The following is a 26,331-nucleotide window of genomic DNA, read 5'->3' on the forward strand; positions in this document are numbered from 1 at the left end:
AAGAAAGAGACCCCCTTAAAAAAAAAAAAAAAAAAAAAAAAAAAAAGAGTGTATGAGATGGTCTCAGAAGAACACAGTGAGCAGGTGATTTTTAAAAATATTTTACTTCGTTTTTATAGAGACAGGAGCTCGCTATGTTGCCCAGGCTGGTCTCAACTCCTGAGCTCAAGCAATCCTCAGCCTCCCAAAGTGCTGGGATTGCAGGTGTGAGCCACTCTGCCCAGCCTGAGAAGGATGTTCTTAGGAATGATGGGGTGGAGGTGGGAGGCTGATAGGAAAGAGCAAGGGAAGGTGGTGGAGCAGGGTAGATACATAGTTTGAGGAAGAAAAACCTTCATTATATTTAATATTTGTAATTCAGGAAGCAAAACGTTCTTGGCTAGGGGTGAGAAAACATTGTAAAGGGCACAGGTTATGAAAGACTGAGCTGCTATGATGTAGTGCGAGGTGAAAGGCTCTAAGGAAAGAACGCTGGGGAACATTTGAGAGTGTGTGCAGAAGAAAGGGATCAAAGAGAAAGTAATCGCAGTTGGAAGAAGCAGGAGAGCTTGAAGTCACAGAAGTGAAGATGATGATTCCACACAACAGGGTGGTCAGCAGGGTCAGGTGCTCCAGAAAGGTAAAGGGAGAAAGAAATGACTCCATGACATCTAATATTGGTAGACTATTAGGGCCCTGTGTTGAGAGTTTTGAGAAAAGTTGGGGGCAAGAAGTAGATCTCGGTGGTCTGAGAAGGGAGTGCAGCAGAGGTCTAGAGCAGTGACTGATGGAATAGCAAAGGAAACTGTACAGGTGAGGGGTGAAGAGGAGCAACCTTGGTGGCCATGTCCCACAAAGCTGTTGTACTCTTCTAGCAGCATTAAGAGCCTCAGGCTGAACTTAATACCAGCTTAATACCAGCTCTTCCCTTGTTGGTAAGTGTTAGCTCATATCAATTTAATCAGTATTCTTCAGTCTTCATTTCTATGTTAATCTAAATCTGAAGTAGGAAAACCCAGCACTGGAGAATCTCTCCATTTACACTTGTATGCTTGTACCCCAAGCCCAGCAACTGCAGTGGCAGAACTGCAGAGGGAAGGAGGAGGGAAATAAGGGTGGTGAAAAGATAGGGAATGAGAAACACTAAGTCCTAAAAGAAAAGCTACTGAGAAGATCAAATATACAAGGAAAAACAAATGCCTCCCCATGTAATATAATCCTATATTGCCTCGTTTACATATTGACATGCCCAAGGGCACTGGCTTCTTGGTTTCTCTGGCACTCATCCTAAGATTGTATACACAGTTCATGTCCTGCCTCACCCCTTGAAAGAGTGGAGATAGGTGGTCTCCGGCTTGCTGGTGAAGTCAATGCTTTGTGATTAAACATTTCAAGAAGAGTAACAAAAATAACGATTTTCTTTGTTTTTTATCTTCTTTAATTCTCCCAGTAGTCAAATGAAATCTAGAGAGCTCAGAAAATTAGAATCATTTTCATACTTCACTTGGTGGCAAAACCAGACCTGTGCTATCATGAAGTTATTTATTGTCTTATTTTCACTTTGACAATTCATTTCACTATTATTACTTATTATGGGATATGGTTTCAGATCTTGGATATATATGGTATATACAACTTACCACCATTCTGTAAATTATCAAAAAACTTTGAATTTCAAAACATGTCTGACCTCTGTTCTAGATAAGGGATTGTGAACCTGTATCCTCATTTATAAGCAAGGGAACCAATGCTACTAGTAGTGACATAAATCACCTAAGGAAAAGCAGCTAATATGGAGCAGGGGTAGGATTCTGTCCTAGGTCCGTGACACTCAGAGACCTGAGTTACTGTATCACCTTGTCATGATGCTATCTAATGCGCCCTTTGTTTTCCCCATTGCGCTGGATGGATTCTTGCTAGGCAACAGAATGAACCAGAGTGGGTAAAGAACATGATGTAAAAAATGACATTTTGCTTTAAAATAGTTTACTGACTTCAAAGGTTATTATTTGACTTTCTCTGATTCAAAGAGTGATCATTTTAGGCTGAGCATGGTGGCTCACGCCTGTAATCCCAGCACTTTGGGAGGGCAAGGTGGGCGAATCACTTGAGGTCAGGAGTTCAAGAACCACCTGGCCAACATGGTGAAACCCCATCTCTACTAAAAATACAAAAATTAGCCAGGCATGATGGCACGCGCCTGTAGTCCCAGCTACTTGGGAGGCTGAAGTGGGAGAATCTCTTGAACCTGGGAGGCGGAGGTTGCAGTAAGCCAGAGATTATGCCACTGCACTCCAGCCTAGGCAACAGAGTGAGACTCCATCTCAAAAACAAACAAACAAAAAAGTGATCATTTTAGTATAGCTTTGGAATGTTGGAGACTAACCCTTTTATATGGAAAACTTCTCCAAATCGTTTACTTAGGAAAGGACACAGGGTAATGAAGATTTAGCTTGGTGCTGGTAAAAAGTTGCCAGAATATAGTGCATTAATTTATAAAGTAGTGCATATCTCATAGTTATTATAAAAATCTTGTTTTATATTGTGATTGGAAAATATATGCTTTTTAAAAATAGTTTCCAAATAATTTTGATAACTTTGACTTTCTAGTCTTCCAAGTCTCTTACAGCTCTTATGTCTGTGACCAAAAGATTCAGATCCCATACTGTTCAAGCCAGTCTGGACAAAAAAATTCATGGTCTTTAACTTGTCAGAGAGAGCTTAACAATACATATTTTATATAAGTAAATACTTTCCTATTCTTTTTTGCCCAGACATGTTTAAAGAGCATAATGAAGCCAGGTGCCATGACTCATACCTGTAATCCCAGTAATTCAGGAGGCTGAGGCAAGGGGGATTACTTGAGGCTCAGAGTTCAAGACCAGTCTGGGCAACATAGTGAGACGCCGTCTCTCAGAAAAAGTATAATGAGACGTGGAATCTTCTAAAAAAGACCTTTCGGGACAACCCCCTTCAGTCCACGTTGCCCCACCTCTTCTCCTTCAAAAAAGAGAAACCAGGTGGTCTATAGAAGTTAACAGTTTAATAGAGGAGTCTTTTTGTAAGATCCTGATTACTTGGCTTTTACAGCTTCAGTAGTCCAGATAAGAAACAAGAGGTGGTCAGTGTGATACTTTGTTCTGTAGGTGGTATATATTAAGATCAAAACTTAACCTTGGTGTGGTGTTCAGAGTCTTTCAAGTTTCACTTGTATTAAAACATATTTTATGTATTTACAGGAAATATGTATTGCAAAACACAATGAAAAAATCCAACAGCGCACTCGGATTGAAGATGAATATAGAACCCATCACACAGTACAGCTAGTAAGTTTGGACTCGAAGATTTTGAACAAAACTTTGTTTTTTACATGTTTTAGAGTGGATAAAATCTGTAGAGAATGATAAAAAGCTTATAACTGGACATTAACATTAGTTCAGTTTATATAATGATAAGTTTTTAGGCAAAACTGATGGGAAAGTACAGAGTTCCTGTACCCTCAACCCACACACGTAGCCTCCCCTACTGTAGCATCTCATATACTCCTGTCTCCACACTTGATAGCCTTTCTACTGTCGACATCCCCCAGAGTGGCATATTTGTTAAAATCAGTGAAACATTGGACATCACCATTCCCCAAAGTCTGTTACTTACATTAGGGTTCTTTCTTGGTGTTCTGTGTTCTGTTGGTTTTGACAATGTATAGTGACATGGATCTGCTATTATAGTATTGTATGGAATAATTTCACTGCTCCAAAAATCCCGTTGTTCCACTACTCATCCCTCTCTCTCCCCAAGCCCCTGGCAAACACTGATCTTTTTATAGTCTTCATATTTTACCTTTACCAATGTATAGTTGGAATGATACAGCATGTAACCTATTCAGTTGGCCTCTTTAACGTAGTAATGTGCATTTAAGGTTGCTCCATGTCATGGCTTGATAGATCATTTTAGCACCAAATAATGTTCCACTGTGTGGATGTCCCACATTTTGTTTATCCTTGAGCCTGTTGAAGGACATCTTGGTTGCTTCTAAGCTTTGGCAGCAATTAATAAAGCTGCTATAAACATCCATGGAGGACTTTTTGTGCACGTAAATTTCAGCCAATTTGGGTAAATAACAAGGAGCATGAATGCTGGAGAGTATGGTAAGAGTGTATTTAGTTTTGTGAGAAACTGCAAAACTGTCATCCATAGTGGCTGTTCCATTTTGAACTCCCACCAGCAATGAATGAGAGTTCAGGTTTTTCCACATCCTCTCTAGCATTTTACTGTTGTTACATTTTTGAATTTTAGCCATTCTGACAGGTGTATAGTGGTATATTTTGGTGTGTGTGGGTGTGTGTGTGTTTAACAGATGGAGTCTTGATAGGTTGCCCAGGTTAGCCTCAAACTCCTGGGCTCAAGCAGTCCTCCTGCTTTAACCTCCTGGGACTACTGGCATGGACTGCTGTGCTTGGCTTTTACTGTTGTTTTAATTTGCAAATCTCTAATGCAGATATATAGACATATAGATACTATATATAGAGAGAGAAAGAGTGCATCTGTTTAAATGCTTACTTGCCCCTGTATATATCTCTAGTAAGGTGTCTGTTCAGATCTTTTGCTCTTTTTTTTTTTTGGAGTCTCATACTGCTGCCGAGGCTGGAGTGCAGTGGCACGATCTCGGCTTACTGCAACTTTCATCTCCCGTGTTCAAGCAATTCTCCTCTCTCAGCCTCCTGTGTAGCTAGGACTACAGATGTGCATCACCACGCCCAGCTAATTTTTGTTTTTAGTAGAGACGGGGTTTCACCATGTTGGCCAGGCTGGTCTTGAACTCCTGACCTCAAGTGATCTGCCCTCCTTGGCCTCCAGAAGTGCTGGGATTACAGGCATGAGCCACCGTGCCCAGCCTTTTTGCTCATTTTTTAAATTGGATTTTTATTTTCTTATTGTTGAATTTTAGGAGTTCTTCATTATTTTGGCTTATACTCCTTTATCAGATGTGTCCCTTTGTTTTGCAAATATTTTCTTATGATCTGTGGCTTATTTTCTCATTCTTTCGACAGTGTCTGTTGCAGAACAGAAGTGTTTTACTTTTAACAAAATCCAATTTACCAGCACTTTCTATCATGGTTCATACCTTCGGTGTTGCATCTAAAAAGTTATTGCCAGTCCCCAAATCAGCTAGATTTGCTCCTATGTTATCTTCTAGAAGTTTTATAGTTTTGTGTTTTATATTTAAGTCTGTGATCCATTTTGAGGTAATTTTTGTGAAGGGTATAAGGTTTGTGTCTAGATTTTTTTTTGGCATGTGGACTTCCTGTTGTTCCAGCACCATCTGTTTAAAAGACTATCCTTTTTCCATTGAATTGTCTTTGTTCCTTTATCAAAGATCAAATGATTCTGTCTCTTCAGTCTATTTTTGGGTGTCCTATTTTGTTTCGTTCATCTAGATCTTTTGCCTCTCCATATGAGCTTGAGGATCAGCTTGTCAGTAGCCACAAAAAAATAGCTGGGATTTTGATTGGGACAGTGTTGAATTTATAAGTCAAGTAGGGATGACCTAATATGTTTTTCATTTTTTTCATTTTAAAATACTTTTCCTCTTTTGGTTTTTTTGCTTTTTAATTATTATTTTTATTTTAACCTCTACCTCCTTCTCCTATACCTAACATCTTAGTATTGAATATTCCTATCCACGAACAAACAATATTTTTCATCTATTTAATTCTTTGATTCTTTCATCAGTTTTATAATTTTCCTCATAAAGATCTCGTACACCTTTTGTAAGATTTATACCTAAGATAGACCTAAGTCTTTCTTCCTCTTCTTCGTCGGGGAGGTGGTAATATAAATAGTATTATGTTTTTAATTGAAAATTCCAATTGTTCATTGCTGGTATATTACAAAACAATTGACTTTTGTTAATCAAGCTTTTTGTTATAATCCAGATTTGTCAGTTTTCTTTCAGATTTTCTACATCTGTCCGCAAAGACAGTTTTATTTCTTCCTTCCCAATCTGTATAGCTTTTATTTCTCTGTCTTATTGCATTAGCTAGTACTTCAGTATAATGTTGAAAAGGAGTGGTAAGGGAGATATCTTTGTCTTGTTCCTGATCTTAGCAAGAAAGCTGTAGTTTCTCACCGGTAAGTGTGATGTTACTTGTAGGTTTTGGGATGGATGCTCTTTATCAAGCAGAGGAAGTTCTCCCTCTATTCCTAGTTTGCTGAGAATATTAGTTCACTGTATATAAAATTACATTAGAAACCTTCTCCTACTCGCATATTGCTGCGCCTCATCCCACACAATATATTATCCTGATGGTCATCTTTTCAGATGTGTCTTAAATTATTTAACACCAGTGATTTGTACTTAAACATCGGAAATGCCAACATGACCATATCACTATATTTGGATATTTTTAAAATTTTCTTTCTTTAGCATCATACTAAAGGCCAAAAGGCTTAAATTTGTCTCCATTACTGCTTAAGGCACATTCTTAGCTAATGCTGCCCCTTACTCTTCATTTTAGCCACATAAAATTAGCCAAACTACCCATAAACTGTAAGATTACCTTTCTCCTAGAATCTAGAAATAGCAAATTAATTATTGTACTTTTATTTTTCATTACTATTTCTGTGGGTCAGAAACTGCTTTGTAAGATTAGTCAGGGGACCAGCATGACACTGAGGTGAGTAAGTTGCTCCCTGCTATAACCATTTGTACTTGCATTATCAGTTTAGTTATGAAGGTTCCACACTTCCAATATGTTTCTTTTTATAAAACATAAGATTTTGGTGGAGGGGAATAACTAATTAACTTTTTAGAATGAATGAGTATCAGATCTTTTTCCCAGATCTATTATTTTGGGGCAACAGGAGTAAAAATTAGTAAATCGATTATTTTTCTTTTCCTTTTTTTTTTTTTAAATTTTTATTTTATTTTATTTTTTTTGAGATGGAGTCTCACTCTGCCCAGGCTGAAGTGCAGTGGCTCCATCTCTGCTCACTGCAACCTCTGCCTCGCGGGTTCGAGCCATTCTCCTGCCTCACCGCAGCCTTCCGTGTAGCTGGGATTACAGGCGCGTGCCACCACACCTGGCTAATTTTTGTATTTTTGGTAGACGGGGTTTCACCGTATTAGCCAGGCTGGTCTCAAACTCCTGCCCTTGAGTTATCTGTCCACCTTGCCCTCACAAAGTGCTGGGATTACAGGTGTGAGCCACCATACCTGGCCAAGAAATTGATTCTCAAGGGAATCCCAAAGATAAATGTCATCTGCCTTAGAATTTTGCCTAATACCTTGGTTGAAATATATAACTGTCAGAGAATGAATCCATTAAATATTACTAGTCATCTTTAACACATACAGATAAAGCACAAGGAAAGTTAGCTTAGATCAAAATAGATCATTGTTTTTCAATGCTAGTTTTAAACCACCAGTGTCAGAACCTCTTACGTGGTGGATTGTTTAAAATATAGATTCTTAGATGTTAACCTTATTATTGCAACAGTTTCCCCTGGACATCCTTGTGAATTAAATATGCAAGACTAAGGAAGTTTATTTTAATATTTGATAGTAAGGTCTCTGAAATAAAATGTGAGGATTTACTTATTAATACTACTATTTTAAATTGTTATTAGCCCAGAGACAAATTGGGTAAGAGAATTCTGTTTTCCCCATTAAAGAATGAACTCTTGTTTTTTATAAGCACACTCAAAACTCCAGGCTTTCATTTCAAGAAAACATACATGGTGGCTCATGCCTGTAATCCTAGCTTTTGGGAGGCCAAGGCAGGAGGATTGCTTGAACCCAGGAGTTCAAGACCAGGCTGACCCTATCTCTATAAAAAATTTTTGAAATAGCTGGGCATGGTGGCATATGCTTGTCTCAGCTATAAGCATGCGCAACATACAGGGAGGCTTGTGCCTCTTTTTGGGCACATGCTCACTTATTTCAGGCTCTAAGAGCCCCCTTTGAATTGTGTTCATGTGTGGTGTACCTTTGTGTCCTTTTGTGTAAATTAGTAGTATATTACTAGATTGCATTTTATTCAGAATAATTAGCCTACCACCTTTTTTTTTTTTTTTTTTTTTTTTTGATAGAGATAGGGTCTCACTCTGTTGCTCAGGTTGGTCTTCAACTCCTGGCCTCAAGCAGTCCTCCTGCCTCAGCCTCCCAAAGTGCTGGGATTACAGGCATGAGCCATCACACTTGGCTTTATTTTCCAGTTTCCTTTTGTCTCCCTGTCACTCTTATCTCCCCACTCATACTTTCTTCTTGGAGTTTATGATACAGTCATCCAATGCAAATGCAACTGTAATTCTCATTTGAAATTTTATTGTTTAGGGAAAGCTGATGGAAAAGAGGAGAGGAATGATAGAAGAATAGAATGGGGAGTTGGATTTGAAAAGGACAGAACAATGGAAGAGAGGGTAGTTAATTTCCATGTGAAATTATCTGATCTGGTCTTCTGGGAGGTATCTCTCGTTTTTTAAAACAAAGCAAGAAAATAACCCATTTACCTATATAGAAAGCCTTTTCATTTATTTAACTAACATTAATTTTACCAAATGAGATTTTATTACATAGCTTTAAGATGATTCAATTCTATAGGGAAGATTAAGTTTGTTTAGATAACTGCCAGAAATAAGGTGTGATAGTAAACCAGATGATTCATGGATAATGCTTGAAGTATATTTTTCTAACTACTGGTTATATTGTTTAGAATAATGTACACTATCCAAATTACTGACCAAGGGGTTGTTGATTTGATTGCTTTTGTTCATTTGTTTGTCTTTTTGAGACGGAGTCTCACTCTGTTGCCTAGGTTGGAGTACAGTGGCATGATCTCAGCTAACTGCAACCTCCGCCTCCCAGGTTCAAGCGATTCTCCTGCCTCAGCCTCCCAAGTAGCTGGGATTACAGGCATGCATTGCCACGACCAGCTAATTTTTGTATTTTGGGTAGAGATGGGGTTTTACCATGTTGACCTGGCTGGTCTCGAACCCCTGACCTGAGGTGATCCACCTGCCTTGGCCTCCCAAAGTGCTATGATTATAGGTGTGAGCCACCGTGTCTGGCCGGTTGCTGATTTTATTTTTAAAGTCATCTACATTGAAGTTAGCATAATATAGTAGCTAGAAGTATTTTACACTAAAATTGTATATTAAAAATATTTCATGTTTCATGTTATAAAAATTTTGTTCAATGAATCATCCCCTTGGGCCCATATTAGGATAACTTCTCATCTTTTTTCCTATTAATGATAAAAATTGAGACACAGCGTAATGGAATTATTATTAATTTTTTACCAGAAGAGAGAAAAATTACATGATGAAGAAGAAAGAAAAAGTGCCTGGGTTAGCCAAGAGAGACAGAGAACACTGGATAGACTTCGAACATTTAAACAGGTATTAAAAGTAATGGTCCATTTATTGTTTTTCATTGTTTTTAAAACAGAGCTACATATACACCTGTAGGATTTCTTTGTGGGAAAAACTTGGTTTTCCCTTATTTATAAACTATTATAACCATGGAAGTCCTTTTTAAAGTTGTTTTGATGGCATGGCTCCATTTCCTCTGGTGGTTTTCCGAATTAGTATTCTTGTGATCTTTGACCCACAGCTTTAGTAGTATAAGAAGAATGATCAAGGCCTCTGGGAAACCTAGATGCCTCTTGAGTTTAAAAAATTAGTTAAATCTGGCCGGGCGCGGTGGCTCAAGCCTGTAATCCCAGCACTTTGGGAGGCCGAGACGGGTGGATCACGAGGTCAGAAGATCGAGACCATCCTGGCGAACACGGTGAAACCCCGTCTCTACTAAAAAATACAAAAAACTAGCCGGGCGAGATGGCGGGCGCCTGTAGTCCCAGTTACTTGGGAGGCTGAGGCAGGAGAATGGCGTAAACCCGGGAGGCGGAGCTTGCAGTGAGCTGAGATCCGGCCACTGCACTCCAGCCCGGGCGACAGAGCGAGACTCCATCTCACAAAAAAAAAAAAAAAAAAATTAGTTAAATCACAACTGACTATCCAGCTCAAGCATCAACTCGTTATTTATTCCACATACATCAACCTGTGCCATTGGCAGAATTAGAGGTGGGGGGGAGTAGCATATTTGAGAAATGCTTCAGCAGTTCTCTTGCCAGGGTAACCCATGACCGCACACTGATACCACAGTATCCACACATCTCCTCAGAACTCTGCTGAAGCCTCATTTTTAAAGTACTCTGGAGCCTTACTTCAGTTGTGCATGCTGAAGGATCACTTTATAAGTGAAGTAGGCTTTTGAACAAGTGTTACAGTGAAAAAAAAGGAGGTGAGGCAGGGGATAAGCCTTGTTATTAAGTAAATGTGGCCCACGCCTGTAATCCCAGCACTTTAGGAGGCTGAGGCAGGTAGATTGCTTGAGCCGGGGAGTTCAAGACCAGCCTGGGCAACATGGCGAAACCCTGTCTCTATACAGATTAGCCTGGCATGGTGGAACATGCCTGTGGTTCTGGCCATTTGGGTGGCTGAAGTGGTAGGATTACCTGAGCCAGGGAGGTCATGGCTGCAGTGAGCTGTGATCGCACCACTGCACTCCAGTCTGGGCAATAGAGTGAGACCCTGTCTCAAAAAAAAAAAAAAAAAAAAAAAAGGTTTTACCATGGTAAAAGATGTATAAGAGTTCTACCAGTAAGTACTTCAAAAAATGTAATTCTCTCTTCTTCATTCTGTCATAAAATGGATATATAGTTGTTGGAGCTTTTTAAAAATGCCAAGTAACCTGTTAAAGAATATTTTAATTTTCTCATGTGTGTGCATTTGAAAACATAGGAAACTAGTTTCTTTTTGCATACCAGTAGCATTTATGCATTTGACATAATTTATGTTTTGCATTTTACATGCTATTTGTTTTATACATTTAGTAGTTTTATTCACTAAAAATCTTTTTTTAATCATGATAATTTTGAATATTTGAATTAATCATGGATTTGATAGGCAAATAATAAATTCATAATTTTTTGTAAGTTATTAGGTACTTTCGGATTTTCTGTATAACTTTAAGAGTGAAATAACCAATAAGGCAACATAACGTTTTTGAGATGGAATCTTGCTCTGTCACTCAGACTGGAGTGCAGTGCCACAATCTCAGCTCACTGAAACTTCCGCCTCCCAGGTTCAAGGAGTTCTCCTCTCTCGGCCTCCCAAATAGCTGGGACTACAGGTGCCTGCCACCACACCCAGCTAATTTTTGTATTTGTAGTAGAGACGGGGTTTCGCCATGTTGGCCAGGCTGGTCGGATCCACCCGCCTTGGCCTCCCAAAGTGCTGGGATTACAGGCGTGAGCCACCATGCCTGGCCACGTAACATCTTTTATTTGAAGGATAAGATAAATAGGCATGTGCTCATAAATTGTTTCAATAACATTTAACCAGTTCCAATAACTTCTGATATTTTAGAGATATCCTGGGCAAGTCATACTTAAATCAACCAGATTACGACTAGCTCATGCAAGAAGAAAAGGTGCAGCAAGTCCTGTTCTCCGAGAGGATCAGTGTGACTCTCTACCAAGTGTGTTACAGGTAGAAGAGAAAACTGAAGAGGTGGGAGAAGGAAGAGTCAGGCGTGGGCCATCACAGACAACAGAACCCCAGAGCCTTGTACAACTTGAAGATACTTCATTAACACAACTTGAAGCCACTTCATTACCTCTCAGTGGTGTTACCTCTGAACTGCCTCCCCCTGTATCTCTTCCACTTTTGAATAACAACCTCGAACCATGTTCTGTTACCATAAATCCACTCCCACCCCCTCTTCCTCCAACACCACCACCTCCCCCACCTCCTCCCCCTCCCCCCCCACCACCACCACCTCTGCCTGTTGCTAAAGACACTAGCCCAGAGACACTGGAGAAAGATCTGCCTAGAAAGGAGGGGAATGAGAAGAGGATTCCAAAGTCAGCCAGTGCCCCCTCAGCACACCTCTTTGACAGCAGCCAGCTGGTCAGTGCACGGAAGAAGCTCAGAAAGACTGCTGAAGGTTTGCAGAGGAGGAGAGGTACGGCAAGATATTTTCATGGTCCATCTGTTGTATGACATCAGGCATAGTAAAAAACTATGTATTTTTTGACGTTGCAAAACTTAAAACATTTTATTTTTTAACATTATTTGATAGTAAACAGGTTTTCAAAGTCACACTAGAGGACAATTCTTAGTAACTCACATCTACAAATGCATAAAGTACACAGAAATGTATGCCTTCTTGAGCTGTTAGGCATGTTTTAAAAACATCTTCTAAAGTGATACATACATGTTTGGTAATGTATAATGGATGGCTCCTTTTGTGTTAGGGGAAAAAAATTTGATTTTAAACCTGAGATTTTTAAAAAATTAAGCTCTCTGGTCAGGACTGTCACCACAGGGAAGACATTGGCAGGATCATGTAACATATGTTGAGGACTTGTGTGTATTTGTATAAAGAAGCAAAGAAGAATAGGGAGTAATCTGTTCAACTTACAACGTGACAGATGTACCTCAATAAGGTTACTATTTTTTTCTTCTTTTTTTTTTTGTTGTGAGATATTCCAGCACAAATAAAATTATTTCTAAAAAGAGCAGAGAATAACCCTTGCCTTTTGCCTTTAAGGAATTTGCATTTTGCACAGGGAGAACATTATATAAATGTTACATATTACTTGTCTATTACATTTTAATCTGAAGGACCATTCTATAAAACATTTCTTGATATAATCTGAGTAGGATTTCACATGTAAAACAACTAAATGAAAAAAGCACAGTCTCCATAATGAACAAAAATGTAAGTTTTAAAAGTAAAACATGTAACCCAATCACTCTGAATTTGGGTGGAGCAACTGCAATATGGAAATCCTTTGGGAATCGCACCCATACTACTACTAAGACCACCTCCCAGTTCCCAGTGTGGTCACTTCTCTCATGTAGGAAATGATAGGAATACTAATAGTACCCACCATGGATTGGGTCTTGGGATTTTCTAAAAAGAAGGATAATTAGGATCCCTTGTGTTCTGGTCACCTTCTGCACACATTTCACGGTCCCTTTTTTAGATGGTGTTTCAGCGTCCTGTGCTTTCACAGTTGCAAATAGTAGAGGTTATACAGTTTCATTCTAATTAAGTGCAATCCTAACTGTAATACTCTTCTGTTTCATTTTCCAAAGTGAGCTCACCAATGGATGAGGTGCTAGCCTCCTTGAAGCGTGGTAGTTTTCATCTGAAAAAGGTTGAACAGCGAACTCTGCCTCCTTTTCCTGATGAAGATGATAGTAATAATATCTTGGCACAAATAAGGAAAGGGGTAAAATTGAAGAAGGTACAGAAGGATGTTTTGAGAGAATCCTTCACACTTCTACCCGATACAGACCCTCTAACACGGAGCATCCATGAAGCTCTTAGAAGAATTAAAGAAGCATCCCCAGAGTCAGAGGACGAAGAGGAGGCTTTGCCTTGCACAGACTGGGAGAACTAACAAGTAAATGACCCTATTGTCTTTAGTAGCATTCAGTAATACAGGTTTTAAATCGGATGATGAGGTTTGGGGTATTTTTTATTGAGCCTGAGGCATATCGTTTGTTTTATAGCCCAATTTTAGCATGGATCACAAATTTGTGAACTTCAGGTTTTACTTAATTCTGTAGTTTCTAGAAATGTTATGATTATTGCTATGTAAATACTATCTTTTAAAATGTCCTCCTCATTAAAAATTTCTGCCATACAGCTGTAATTACAAGTAAAGTGACAGTCTCATTCTTGCCCTAAAAAAAAAAAACAGAAAAGGGCCTGGCACGATGGCTCATGCCTATAATCCTAGCACTTTGGGAGGCCAAAGCAGGCAGATCACTTGAGGTCAGGAGTTCAAGACTAGCCTGGCCAACATGGTGAAACCTCTTCTCTACTAAAAATACAAAAATTAGCCAGGTGTGGTGTCAGGAATCTGTAATCCCAGCTACTTGGGAGTCTGAGGCAAGAGAATCCCTTGAACCCGGGAGGTGGAGGTTGGTTGCAGTGAGCTGAGATCATGCCACTGCCCTGGGCAACAGAAGTGAGACTAGTCTGGAAAAAAAAAGAACAGGCTTTCCAGGTTCAATGGTTCGCTTCTGTAGTCCCATTTACTCAGAGGTTGAGGCATGAGGATCTCTTGAGCCCAGGCATTCAAATCCAGCCTGGGCAATATAGCGATAACCCGTCTGTAAAAAGAAGTCAATCTTTTTTTTTTTTTTTTTTTTTTTTAAGAAAAGGCTTTTCTGACAAAGTATTTCAGTAACAAACTGTTATCCATACTCAATTTTGATGTCATGTTAGCTGACCTCAAAGGAGTTTTCTAAGATCAATCTGGAAAAATTGTTGCATTGTCTGATTATTTAACTTTCTAAACCCTTAAAAAAACTACTTACACCTGTCACAGTTACTGTATTATCTAGATAAATTTGCAGGTATCATTATATAAAAATTATCTACATAGCTAATGAATACTCCTGTACCTCTTAAGATTCTCTTTGGTTACACATGTAGCATTCTCCTAATAGAGAGCTATAGTCTACTACATTTTAATAAGCTAATTATAGGGTAATATGGCACAGATTATACCAGATATACAGAATCAGTAAAGATAACATGGTATAAATTAAATAGTATATCGAATTTATAACGATGGTAACTGAAATGTTGTAATTTGTATAAAATTTATAGAGTATACAAACGTTCTATTAAGTATTATTCTTTCTTGATGGAATATGTTTCTCTGGGCTTCAAACATTCACCAAAGTGGGAAGACTTGAGTCCTAGAAGGGAATAAGTAAAGGAATAATTAATTTATGTGTTAGCCCTTTGAATTCTTTTTGTTGAATTTCTTTTTTTATTTTAGAGACACAGTCTCTCTCTGTTGCTCAGGTTGGAGTGCAGTGGCACGTTCATGGCTCACTGCAGCCTCAACCTTCTGGGCTCCAGCATCCCAAGTAGCTGGGACTCCAGACACATGCCACTGTGCTGGGCTAATTTTTTAATTTTTTTGTAGAGACAGGGTCTCCCTATGGTTGCCCCAATTAGCATAATAATTCTTAAAACATGTTTGATCATAAGAATTAACTTGGGGGACTTATTAAAAATGGACATTCTGTCCTTAAGAATCCTGAGTAGAACAAACAAAGAAAAAAAAATCTTTTTTTGACAGGGTCTCACTCTCTCACCCAGGCTAGAGTGCAGTGACACAATCTCGGCTCACTGCAAGCTCCGCCTCCTGGGTTCAAGTGAATCTTGTGCCTCAGCCTCCCGAGCAGCTGGGATTACAGGCGCCTGCCATGACGCCGGGCTCTTTTTTTGTATTTTTAGTAGAGATAGGGTTTCACCATCTTAGCCAGGCTGGTCTCAAACTCCTGACCTCAAATGATCTGCCCACCTCAGCCTCCCAAAGTGTTGGGATTACAGATGTGAGCCACCATGCCTGGCCTCAAAAAAAAGAATTCTGAGTAGATCTAATGTATATGCAAGTACACATCTAGATTTTGAAGACATAATACAAAAATGTAATGTATGTCAGTTTTTAAACAATTGATTACATATTGAAAGATTCTATTAGTTATATTAGGTAAAATATTACTGAAAGCAGTTTCACCTGTTCCTTTGGGTTTGGGTTCATGCCTCTAGTACCTCTTCACTGTACCCCTCCCCATCAGCATCTGCATCAATCAATCACTTAAAAAGGGTAATATTACATTTACCATGATTCAGCCAACATTCAGTAGTAGCATTATCCTGCCTTTTTTCCTATTATGTATATAGTTACAGGTAACACTCACTTTGTATGACTTACTGTTTTTGAATCCCAAAGTAACTTTGAGTTATTTTTGCTTGTACGTATGTCCACTATGCTTTATGAATGGATGGATGGATGGATGGTTGGATGGATGGATAGACAGACAGACAGACACACACACACACACACATATCAGTGTGTGAATGTCTAGACTCTCAGGTGTGTCTAACTGGGAATCTTTTCCATAGTGGATATTTGTAGGTTGTCTCCCACTTTACAGTTCTTGCTACCATGTGTTGTGTTCTTCTGCTGTAGCTTCTCAGGAAGCTGCTTAAGCTTGTGCCTAAAACTGCCATCTTTGCACTAATTCCACAGCTGGACCTTCACATACATGTGTGTTTAGCTGTTTCATTACAGATGGTCCACAGTGGCCCATTCACAGCACACCAGCAGCTGCTCAAGTCAGCCTATCCTTGTCTGTCTCCTCCCATCCCACCATATCCTGCCTAACCCTAGACATTGCATCAGCATTTTGTATACTTAAGTGACTGGGATGTTACTCATAGCTTCTGGCTACTAATTTAGCCTTAGTATCAGATGTTAAGAACATGGTGCATGGTGTATACCACTTTGAAAATTGCTTAAAACTTTTTTCGGGTATGTGGGAGACTGTTGATGGCTGGAATATGTGGTACAATGTTGAGAGAGAAACAGTGAAACACTTGGAAAATATATGAGCTTGGAAATCTGCAAAGTCACCCTTTACTAAATGTGTGCTTCCCCAGAAGCAAACCATAGACTAGTATGAACTGATTAGGCAGTGATGAAGTAGCTGCGTATCACTACTTTGTGATCGTGGAGACTGAAAGGCTGTGAACTTTTTATCTATAAATGGCTAAAAAGGCTTTACCGCAATTTGTATTTCCCATTAATTTGTTAGATTTCTTTTTTTTTTTTCTTTTTTTCTTTCTTCGAGACGGAATTTCACTCTTGTTGCCCAAGCTGGAGTGCGATGGTGTGATCTCGACTCACTGCAATCTCCACCTCACGATTCAAGCAATTCTCCTGCCTCAGCCTCCTGAGTAGCTGGGATTATAGGCGCGTGTTACCACTCCCAGATAATTTTTATATTTTTGTAGAGACGGGGTTTCACCATGTTGGCCAGGCTGGTCTCAAACTCCTGATCTCAGGTGATCTGCCTGCTTCTGCCTCCCTAAGTGCTGGGATTAACAGGCTTCTGTGCCTGGTCAGATTTCTTGATTGTAATTTTGTCATTAATGTACTTATATACTTTTGTTTTAAGAGGTAATTTCTTGAATATTCATAAATTAGGTGATGAAGGTCCCTTGTTTTGCCCTGTTCATTCCCCTCTGAAACTCTTCTCTTTCCAGAGATAGCCATAGTCGTGTTCAAGGAAATTTCTTAAAATGTGTGTAATTACATAGAGATTTAAAATAAGTTTCAGGCTGGGTGTGAACTTTTAAGTTGCAGGCCTGTAATTCTGCAGCACTTTGGGAGGCTGGGGGTGGGTGGATGACTTGAGCCCAGGAGTTCAAGACTAGCCTGGCAACATGACAAAACACATCTCCACCAAAAATACAAAAAGTAGCTGGGCATGGTGGCTCACACCTGTAGTCCCAGCTACTTGGGAGGATGAGGCAGGAGGAAACCTGACTCAATAAATAAATAAGCTTCTAGTTTGTTTCCTTTGAGAGTCTTCTTTTTTTTTTTTCCGAGATGGAGTCTCACTGTGTCAGCCAGGTTGGAGTGCAGTGGCGCCATATCGGCTCACTGCAATCTCCATCTCCCAGGTTCAAGCTGGGATTACAGGCGCACCACCATGCCCAGCTAATTTTTTTGAAGTTTTAGTAGAGACAGGTTTCACCATGTTGGCCAGACTGGTTTCGAACTCCTGACCTCAACTGATCCACCCTCCTCAGCTTCCCAAAGTGCTGGGATTACAGGCATGAGCCACTGTGCTGGGCCCCTGTAGGAGTCTTCTAAAGTAACTATAGCAGTGCAGTTCAAAAGAAATATAGTTTGAGACATGTAATTTTTTTTTTTTTTTTTTTTTTGAGACGGAGTCTCGCTCTGTCGCCCAGGCTGGAGTGTAGTGGCCGGATCTCAGCTCACTGCAAGCTCCACTTTCCGGGTTTACGCCATTCTCCTGCCTCAGCCTCCCGAGTAGCTGGGACTATAGGCGCCCGCCACCACGCCTGGCTAGTTTTTTGTATTTTTTTAGTAGAGATGGGGTTTCACCGTGTTAGCCAGGATGGTCTCGATCTCCTGACCTCATGATCCGCCCGTCTCAGCCTCCCAAAGTGCTGGATTACAGGCTTGAGCCACCGCGCCCAGCCGAGACATGTAATTTTAAAATGTCCACTAGTCACATCAAAAATGAAAAGGAACATGTGAAACTGATGTTTGTAATATTTTATTTGACACAATGTAGCCAAAGTAATATCCTTCAACACACAATCAACATTAAAAACCTAGGACAGTGTATTTTTTGTATATACTAGTAGCACATCTCAATTTGAATGCTAAGTATTTGATTCTTAACGAGAAATGTCCTACCAAAACAGTAAAATTGTATTTAATGGAAAAATAGTATTTACTGTTTTAGATTTTTAAATCAAACTGGATTTAAATCAAACTAAATCAGTCACACTAGACACATATCAAGTGCTCATTAGCCATATGTAGCTACAGTATTAGAAAAGCAGAGCTGTATTAAGTTGGTACTTTATTCATGTTCCTGTCAGCTTTTATCTGATGAGTATGTCTTTTATATAAATGCTCCTGTATTGTGAGTAAGCCCCATAGATCTTAAGCACAACACTTTTCAATAAAATGCCCAGATGAAGTATCCATTTAAAGACTGGTATTAATCCTGTCCTCTAATGTCAGTCTAACAAAAACAGTTTCTACTGCATTTTGAAGACACCATTTAATTATTCTTACTCTACTAGCAGTTTATGAGGCAAATAGTTTAGACTGAATTTACCTTTTTAGTATATGGTTTTGATACAGTGTTAGAGTAAAAAGAATAAAAATGAAAATCTAAGAGTCTTTTAAACGTGATCAAAATCTGTATTTAGATTATTTTGTTTTCATTTTTGCTGCTTTAAGAATACAGTCATGGCCTTTTGTAAAAAATGTCTTTTGTACACTTTTTGAGGGAATGTAAATACACTGTATCTTTAAAGGGTCATCTTTTTTTAATGGTCTGTATTATTTTGTTTGTAAACAGGTGACATAACAGAAGAAAAATATCATTCAAGATTGGTTCTGATTCTTTTGGAAAATAACAGTTTAAGCACTTGGTTCCTCAGTTGGATAACATTAGATCCAAAGTGCATTGGTTCAGTGGTGTGAAGAAAGGAAGCACAATTGGCAGGTTATCACTTTCCAGTCATTCCAATAGATGATGGTTAACATGAATTTTACATGTGCAATGTTCCTGACTGCAATGAAGAAAAGGCCGTCTGGAGATTTCTGTTTTTTAAGCACATTCTCCTTCCATCCACCTATTTTACATCCATGTAATGGCCAGTTAAGCTAGGGCTTGCTGGAAGAACACTGGGTTGACCGAGATCTACCGTGAGCTGTATTGGGACTGCTTTGAGAACCATCTTTCGGTGCACTGAAAAGTCATCTGAAAAAATAGCTTCTTCCATATCAGCTTATGTTAAATACTGTGACACTCTGAAAAAGTTGATCATGATAGCTGTAAGTCAGGAATTAAAATCAGATGGAAATACACCTGAAATATCCACATTACTCATTTCCAAAGGATTTTTCATAAAGATGTTCAGCAACATCTGAAAAGCTGCATGGAGATACATCTATTAATATGTTCACAACATGATACATTTAACATGGCATATTTTTAGGAGTCTTACACTTTGTAAGGTTTTGAAGTTTCCATGCTTTTAAATCACTCTTCATATTTCTGAATTTATAATGGTTTGAATTTTATGTGCATCCTTGCTTATGCGAGGCAATACTTTGATAATATTTCAAATTATTTTTATTTTGTGTGAACTATTGCTTGATTGCTATGACTGACATGACTTTCCTATTGAGAATCAAAAATCAAGGTTCAGTAATAGGGATACAGATCTTAACTCTTTTTACAAACCACCATTTTAAGTTTTATGCTGCACAGTGAAAAGCATGTGCTCTACAAAGATAGAAAGTAGACAAGCAGACAAGTCTCCATGGCTGGCATTTCACCATCTTCACATGCGCTGAATGGAATTTTGGGAGAATGCCTTTGTTATTGTCACTAAAATTTTACATTTATACACAGCTTTAGGTGCTGATTTTGGCTGCGATGGAGTCCTGAAGGACACATTGATATGTTCCGGAGTGTCAGCAGGATTGTCGTGGGCTTGAATACATGTAGATCGTTGGACTCAGTGTGCAGTACCCTGTACATACAATTGTGTATAAGCAGATCTTGGCCTTTCTGTGGAGGGAGTTAAGAAATAAAATACCAAAAAGAACTTTATTTCTTTTAAGACAATTCTCTGGCCTAAACCCAGAAAGCAGTACTGGAGCAAAAGCCCAGATTGTATATGAATTGGTATTCCTGGAGAAAAAAGAAATGCTCACACCTTTGTTATTTTAAAGTGTTTTCTTGAAAATAATTAGGGAGAAAATTTTCTGGCAACAGGTTATGTAAGACAAAATTTTTTTATTATTTCAAAACAAAACAGGCACATGCCACCTTGACCCAGCTAATTTTTGTATTTTTTGTAGAGACAGGGTTTTGCCATGTTGCCCACGCTGGTCTTGAACTCCTGAAATCAAGCAAGCTGCCGGCCTCGGCCTCCTAAAGTGCTAGGATTACAGGCGTGAGCCTCTGTGCCCAGCCTGACAAAATCTTTTGTTTAAATGTTAGTAATACATTTATTGATGAGACTAGGAGCTTCTCTGCAGCATCTTCATAATACATTGGTTTTAGTTCCCACACTATTCCCACATCTTGTCTGGAAAGATTAGAAATACAGATGTAATATGGAAACTTCAACAGCATGGGAGTGGTGATAGTGTCCTATTTGCCCTTGGTAAAATATTAAAGCATATTTCTTAACCCAAAGAGTGATTGGTTATATTAATATATTTGAAAAAGTTAAAGCAAATTTGCAAACCTTTACAAAATCATGTATCAATTTTATGCTGTCCAATTTTTACGTACCCATGTGTCAACATTTCATATATCCAGTTCTCTGGGTGCTTGTTCATTACTTTTTTCCATTTATTCAAATTCAGAAAAATACAGACACATGTAGTGTTACTTTAACCAAAAACCTTGGAACATTCATATCTTGAGAGGGAATTTGCTGCCCTTTTAGTTTTGGGATTCTATTATAAAATAGGCTCATTTATACATGTGTCCTGTGGTCTGTCTTCCAGGGTGTGCTGTAATAGTAAGTCTCTAGCAAAGACTGGAGGGTGGAGGGTGTACAGAACTCCACTCAGCCTCATGGATACATCTACAACTCTCTCAACCCATCCTGTTACAGTGCTCCATGAGAGTCACCTCACACTTGGAAGAGAAGGAGGTTAAAGCAGAGTATTGTTGGCAGCCAGGTATGCCCATTCTATTGTAAATAACTTTCCAACACACCCGTTTCCTTGCCTTAAGGTGCAGATTCCTGCTTCTACACAATTTCAAATGATTGTAGGTCAGAAACCTTTGGAGTTACTCACAAATGATAATAAAATTTCAAATAACTAGGGTCTACTTGTCCATCAAGATGACGTTACCAGTGGAACCCACCTGTTAAAGTAGCTTCAGAACCTAACAAAAATTATGTAAACCTGGTTAAATGCCCTTTTTCCTTGCCTCTAATAAAATGAGGATCTTCGGCCTTAATACTACGTATGTGTATATTTAGTTATGATGGTACTTTAGATGCTCACATTTCCAGTTCCAAACTCGTCCATACTTTTTATGTGCTTCAAAATATTTGACACATTTCTGTAAATATATGATTTCTGTATCCACAAACAGCTGTTTGCTTATGCTGAATCAATTTAGAAGTTAATTTGCCAATCTGGTCTCAACTGCAATGCATTTAAAATAGGGAAAACAAGTAAATGAGTTTGGGATGTTTTGAGATTGTTACTGCCCACTTGACTGTCAATTTCAAATGGCTCCTAATGCACCCAAAATTATAACCAATGTCGCATGTGTAGGAAAGTTATTCTTAATGATTGCAAATCCTTGTGTAGATTACAGCAGTGTGAGGAATGCCTGGCTAAAAAGGATCTTTTAAAAGATGAATAATGGTTTTGCTTGTATTGTATAGGCTTATTGAGTTTGTGAGCAGCATAAAAACAATCATTCCTTAATTCTTCATTGTGGAACTGAAATATTTCTGTAATGCATTTTTTAAAAGGAGACTCCTAGACACAGCTGTAATAGTGGGAATAGAAATATAGAGCTTTTCTCATAACACGAAACCAGAACATAATTTTTGGCACTTTTACTTTATGTAATGAGGAAAAACAATTGTTTCTACAAAGTTGAACTATGTAGTAATATTTGGTAACACATGGCATGGCTACTTTGTCACAGAATGTGTGTCAAGTTGCAAAGCATACTTGGGCCATTGTAGACACTAAGAATTAAAATTCTTAAATCAGTGAAAGAAAAACTAATGGGCAGCATTCTCTGTTTGGGATGTGATCAGTATACAATTAATACAGTTTAATTTTACACATTCCCTGAGACACCATTTTTAAGTTACAGTCACATGAGTGTGTTTGTATAAGTTTAAGTCAATGCTTTTAGCCTAGGCAAAGCTTTTTGTTCACTAAATACAAGGTTTTTTGGGTTTTCTTTTTTCAGCTTTATTATTGAAGTATTACAAACTTAACATCAGATACCAATGTGTAAAAAGTTTATTGGGTCCTTAAGGCCTCTATCAGGGAGTTGAAATTTCATACACTTTACCAGGTTACTTGTAAAAAATGAGCAGCTATAAGACATTTCAAAACTATTGCAGACACATTGTTAAAATGCAGCCATTTGATAATGAAAGCAGAAACCTGAAGTTTTACCTAATTATTGCACTAAATGTAAATGATAACAAAAAATTAAGTGTGCATTTTAAACAGATTCTATTTCCCACTTACTGTTTAGCATAGAAAAAGAGCTATGCTTAGAGGAGTGACCAGCAAGATTTATTTCAGATGGAAGAGGGGTGAGAAAGTGGAAGCACCTTACTGTTAGAGCATGTTGCATCTATTAGTCCTACTGAACAACTCAGTAATTTCTGAACTTTGCTGCAAAGTGCTCTTTAGTTAAAGCACATTAAGAAGGGTCACTGCTTAATTGCTTTGTAAAATGAAGCAATGGTATTTTTTATCCGATATAGTGTAATTTAAAAGTTTTCCTACAAAGTGAGTTTATATTGCTGCCTAAACCGTGTTATGTAAGCAAAGGGTTTGTAAAGGCGGGAGGGAGTCTGGATTTGGTGAGTGTGTGCATTTGTGTGTGTGAATGTATGAAAAGTTTCCTCATTGGGTTATTCTCAAGATGTGTTTATTGTAAAGTTTTCTATGTTTTGCCCACAGTAAATGTACAACTTGGCAATTGTAGGATTTAATTGATTGAATTCCAAATTTATACTGTCTCTCCCCTTCTGCAGAGACATTATGCCACTGTAAGGGGCATGTACAGAAAATACCTCTGAGGTTGACTTGTTAAATAATTGATGAATGTTATTTCACACTGAATCTCAAAGCAGTCATTTGTTTTGCGGGTTAGGGGAAAGTTTTGTTTTTTGCTAGTGTTTTTTGTTGTTTTTAATTAGGTACACTAAGAGTGGCTAAATTTGGGGGAGCTGGTGGGTAGGAAAGACCTTGAAAAGTGATGTTTAGATGAAAACACACGGTATGGATGTTGGTTATAGAGTTCAGTTTTAACAAGGGAAATTTGGGGATTTTTTTTTTACTTGCATGTTCTATGGGTAGCTATCAAAGGGTGTAACAAGTTATTCCAGCTTTTCCCAATTATATTGGTTTTAAGAAGTCTGCATAATCACTAGGTGGCATTTTTCCTTCATTTGTGAACCAAGAGGGGTAAATGATGCAACCCATACAATGACTTCTGACTTTTTTAGCTTTGACAGAATCTCCATTGTCTCATTGAATTTATCATTGTATTGTATGTCTTTCCAAGTATGAAACCATACTATGTAGTTAATGAAAAATGGAAGGCTGCACATTATTTTGCATGAATAATTAATTGCCCATTAGGGCTAAGGAGACTGCCATGATTTTTATCGGTTCTGGGTAAATGAAAATTTTAATGGAAAACTGATTCAACATTTACTAGCTTTGTGCAATATAATAAAAGGTAGAAGCAAAACACTAGCACATTGTGCTTGGCTTGTAAGGATGGCTTTAATACCATTACATTAAATGGACAGTGTGCACAGTGTATTGTAAATGCCAACTCTTGCAAATTTACAATACTTAAATATGTTCAATTAACATTCTAAAGTATTAAAAGTACAAAGGAAAAAACCAAGCATTTATAGCAATACCATGAAATCTCCAGTAATTGTTTTGACCATTGCCTTTTGCTCTTTAGCGCAACTTTTCTGCATTGTAATTGTATTGCTTTGTATTTCATGTTTTTTACACTCATGACTTCAGAGTTAAGTACTTGTACACCAAGTATTGCAATCACCTTTCTCTTGTACATGCAATGTAACAACCTACAGTTTTGGTGCTTTTAACAATATTCCTCTTTTTCTTTAATAAAGGATATTTATTTGAATTAAACCTGATTTTGTTTGTTTAAAATTTCAGTGGTACATATTTTCACTTCATTTGAAATAGAAGGACCATAGCAAGTTGTATATCTGTTATGACAAGTTATAACACGGAGAACAGGATCCAGAGACTATCCATGCCTGTATTTCTGCTGCTTCCTGAGTGCTGTTTGTTATGACGTTATTTTGATGGCAACCTTCTTTGTGCTATTAATGAACTTTCTCATTGTTTGTAAATATTCACAAAGTTTGGAAGTGCTAACTTCCAAATTGGAAAATTTGTAAATGGGGGTGGGGAGAGGCAGGGATTAGGCTTTACACTGAAACATGGAAGTAGATTAACTAGAGCCCAGCAGATAGCCTTACCTGATGTTGACTTGATACACCCCCCATAACACACAAGAAGCACACATTCAAGTCATTTAAGTCAGGGTCCTCAATCCCTGGGCCGCGTACCTGTACCAGTCCATGGCCTATTAGGACCCGGGCCACACAGCAGGAGGTGAGCAGCGGCTAGCGAGCATTACCACCTGAACTCCACCTCCCGTCACATCAGCAGGGGCATTAGAATCTCAGAGGAGCATGAACCCTGTTGTGAACTGTGCCCGTGAGGCATCCAGGTTGCGTCCTCCTTAGGAGACTAACACCTGATTATCTGAGGTAGAACAGTTTCATCCCAAAACCACTCCCCACCCCAGCCCTGTCCTGTTGACAAACTGTCTTCCACAAAACCAGTCCCTGGTGCCAAAAAGGTTGGGGGCCACTGCTTTAAGGGACTTAGTTCCCAAAGGAAGGGAATCTGGAAGGGCTCCAGTTCCCGTCTCTACCCTGGACAGTCCTAGCCAGTTTTTTCCCCTTAGTTAATGAAACTTTTGTTGCCAATTTAAAAATTACCATGACTGTCTAGTCCCTACATGACTAATTTGTTTTGTTTTGACATTAGCTAAGCCCCTTGAACAGCCTGTACCATGAAGCAAGAAGGTATGTGCCTGGATGTAGTCATTTACAAAATGATGGGTTGGCCAGGCATGATGGCTCATGCCTGTAATCCCAACACTTCGGGAGCTGAGGCGGGCTGATCACCTGAGCTCAGGAGTTTGAGATCAGCCTGGCCAACATGGTGAAACCCCAGCACTACTAATAACACAAAAATTAGCCAGGCCCTGGTGGTGCATGCCTGTGGTCCCAGCTATTCAAGGAGGCTGAGGTGGGAGGATTACTTGAGCCCTGGAGTCAGGTTGGAGTGAGCCAAGATTGCGCCACTGCACTCCAGCCTGGGTGGCAGAGCGAGACTCTGTCTCAAAAAAAGAAAAAACACGATGGGTTTAACAGGATGGGCTTTGAGACTTTCTTGCAGCTCCTGGATTAGGTAATAAGATATGAGAACTTTCTTCCAAGGAAGGGCCTTCTGATGTGTATTCCCTCTACAAATATAAATTTGAAATTAAGAGGTTTCTGATGACTAGACGGCCTGAAGAATGGGCACAATAGAGGAACTTTAGCCAAACTGATAGAATAACATCTACCTCTTGAATTAAACTTAGGTACAGGACTGCAGAATAATCTTTGTGGAACCACGATACAGTTGGCTTAGGAAAGGACTTTCTGCAAAATGTCTCAGGTTATTCACCTTTACTAAGACAGGTGAAAACCTATTTTGGAAATACAGGCCTCGCTGAAATTTCTTAGTTCTTTGTGACTCTGTCCATTATCCTGAGCTTGCTGAGTTCTATAAGCTGGGTAAAAACCTTGTGAATTCTTTGGCACAGGAAGCTATTTGGAGATGTTTAAAATCC

General features: G+C 38.8%; 1 protein-coding gene across 1 annotated transcript in view; it reads left to right on the top strand.

Annotated features, from left to right (window-relative positions):
- JMY (junction mediating and regulatory protein, p53 cofactor) overlaps nucleotides 1-24,545 on the top strand; it is an 87,588-nt gene extending 63,043 nt beyond the window's left edge. The window contains exons 7-11 of the mRNA XM_025388892.1: nucleotides 3,219-3,305; nucleotides 9,283-9,378; nucleotides 11,410-12,007; nucleotides 13,147-13,457; nucleotides 18,991-24,545. Of these exons, the coding sequence (XP_025244677.1) occupies nucleotides 3,219-3,305; nucleotides 9,283-9,378; nucleotides 11,410-12,007; nucleotides 13,147-13,454 (1,089 nt within the window). The 3' untranslated portion in view covers nucleotides 13,455-13,457; nucleotides 18,991-24,545. The remainder of the gene's footprint in view (nucleotides 1-3,218; nucleotides 3,306-9,282; nucleotides 9,379-11,409; nucleotides 12,008-13,146; nucleotides 13,458-18,990) is intronic.
- The last annotated feature ends 1,786 nt before the right edge of the window (nucleotides 24,546-26,331 follow it).

This window comes from Theropithecus gelada, chromosome 6, assembly GCF_003255815.1.
Source record: "Theropithecus gelada isolate Dixy chromosome 6, Tgel_1.0, whole genome shotgun sequence".
Lineage (NCBI taxonomy): Eukaryota > Metazoa > Chordata > Mammalia > Primates > Cercopithecidae > Theropithecus > Theropithecus gelada.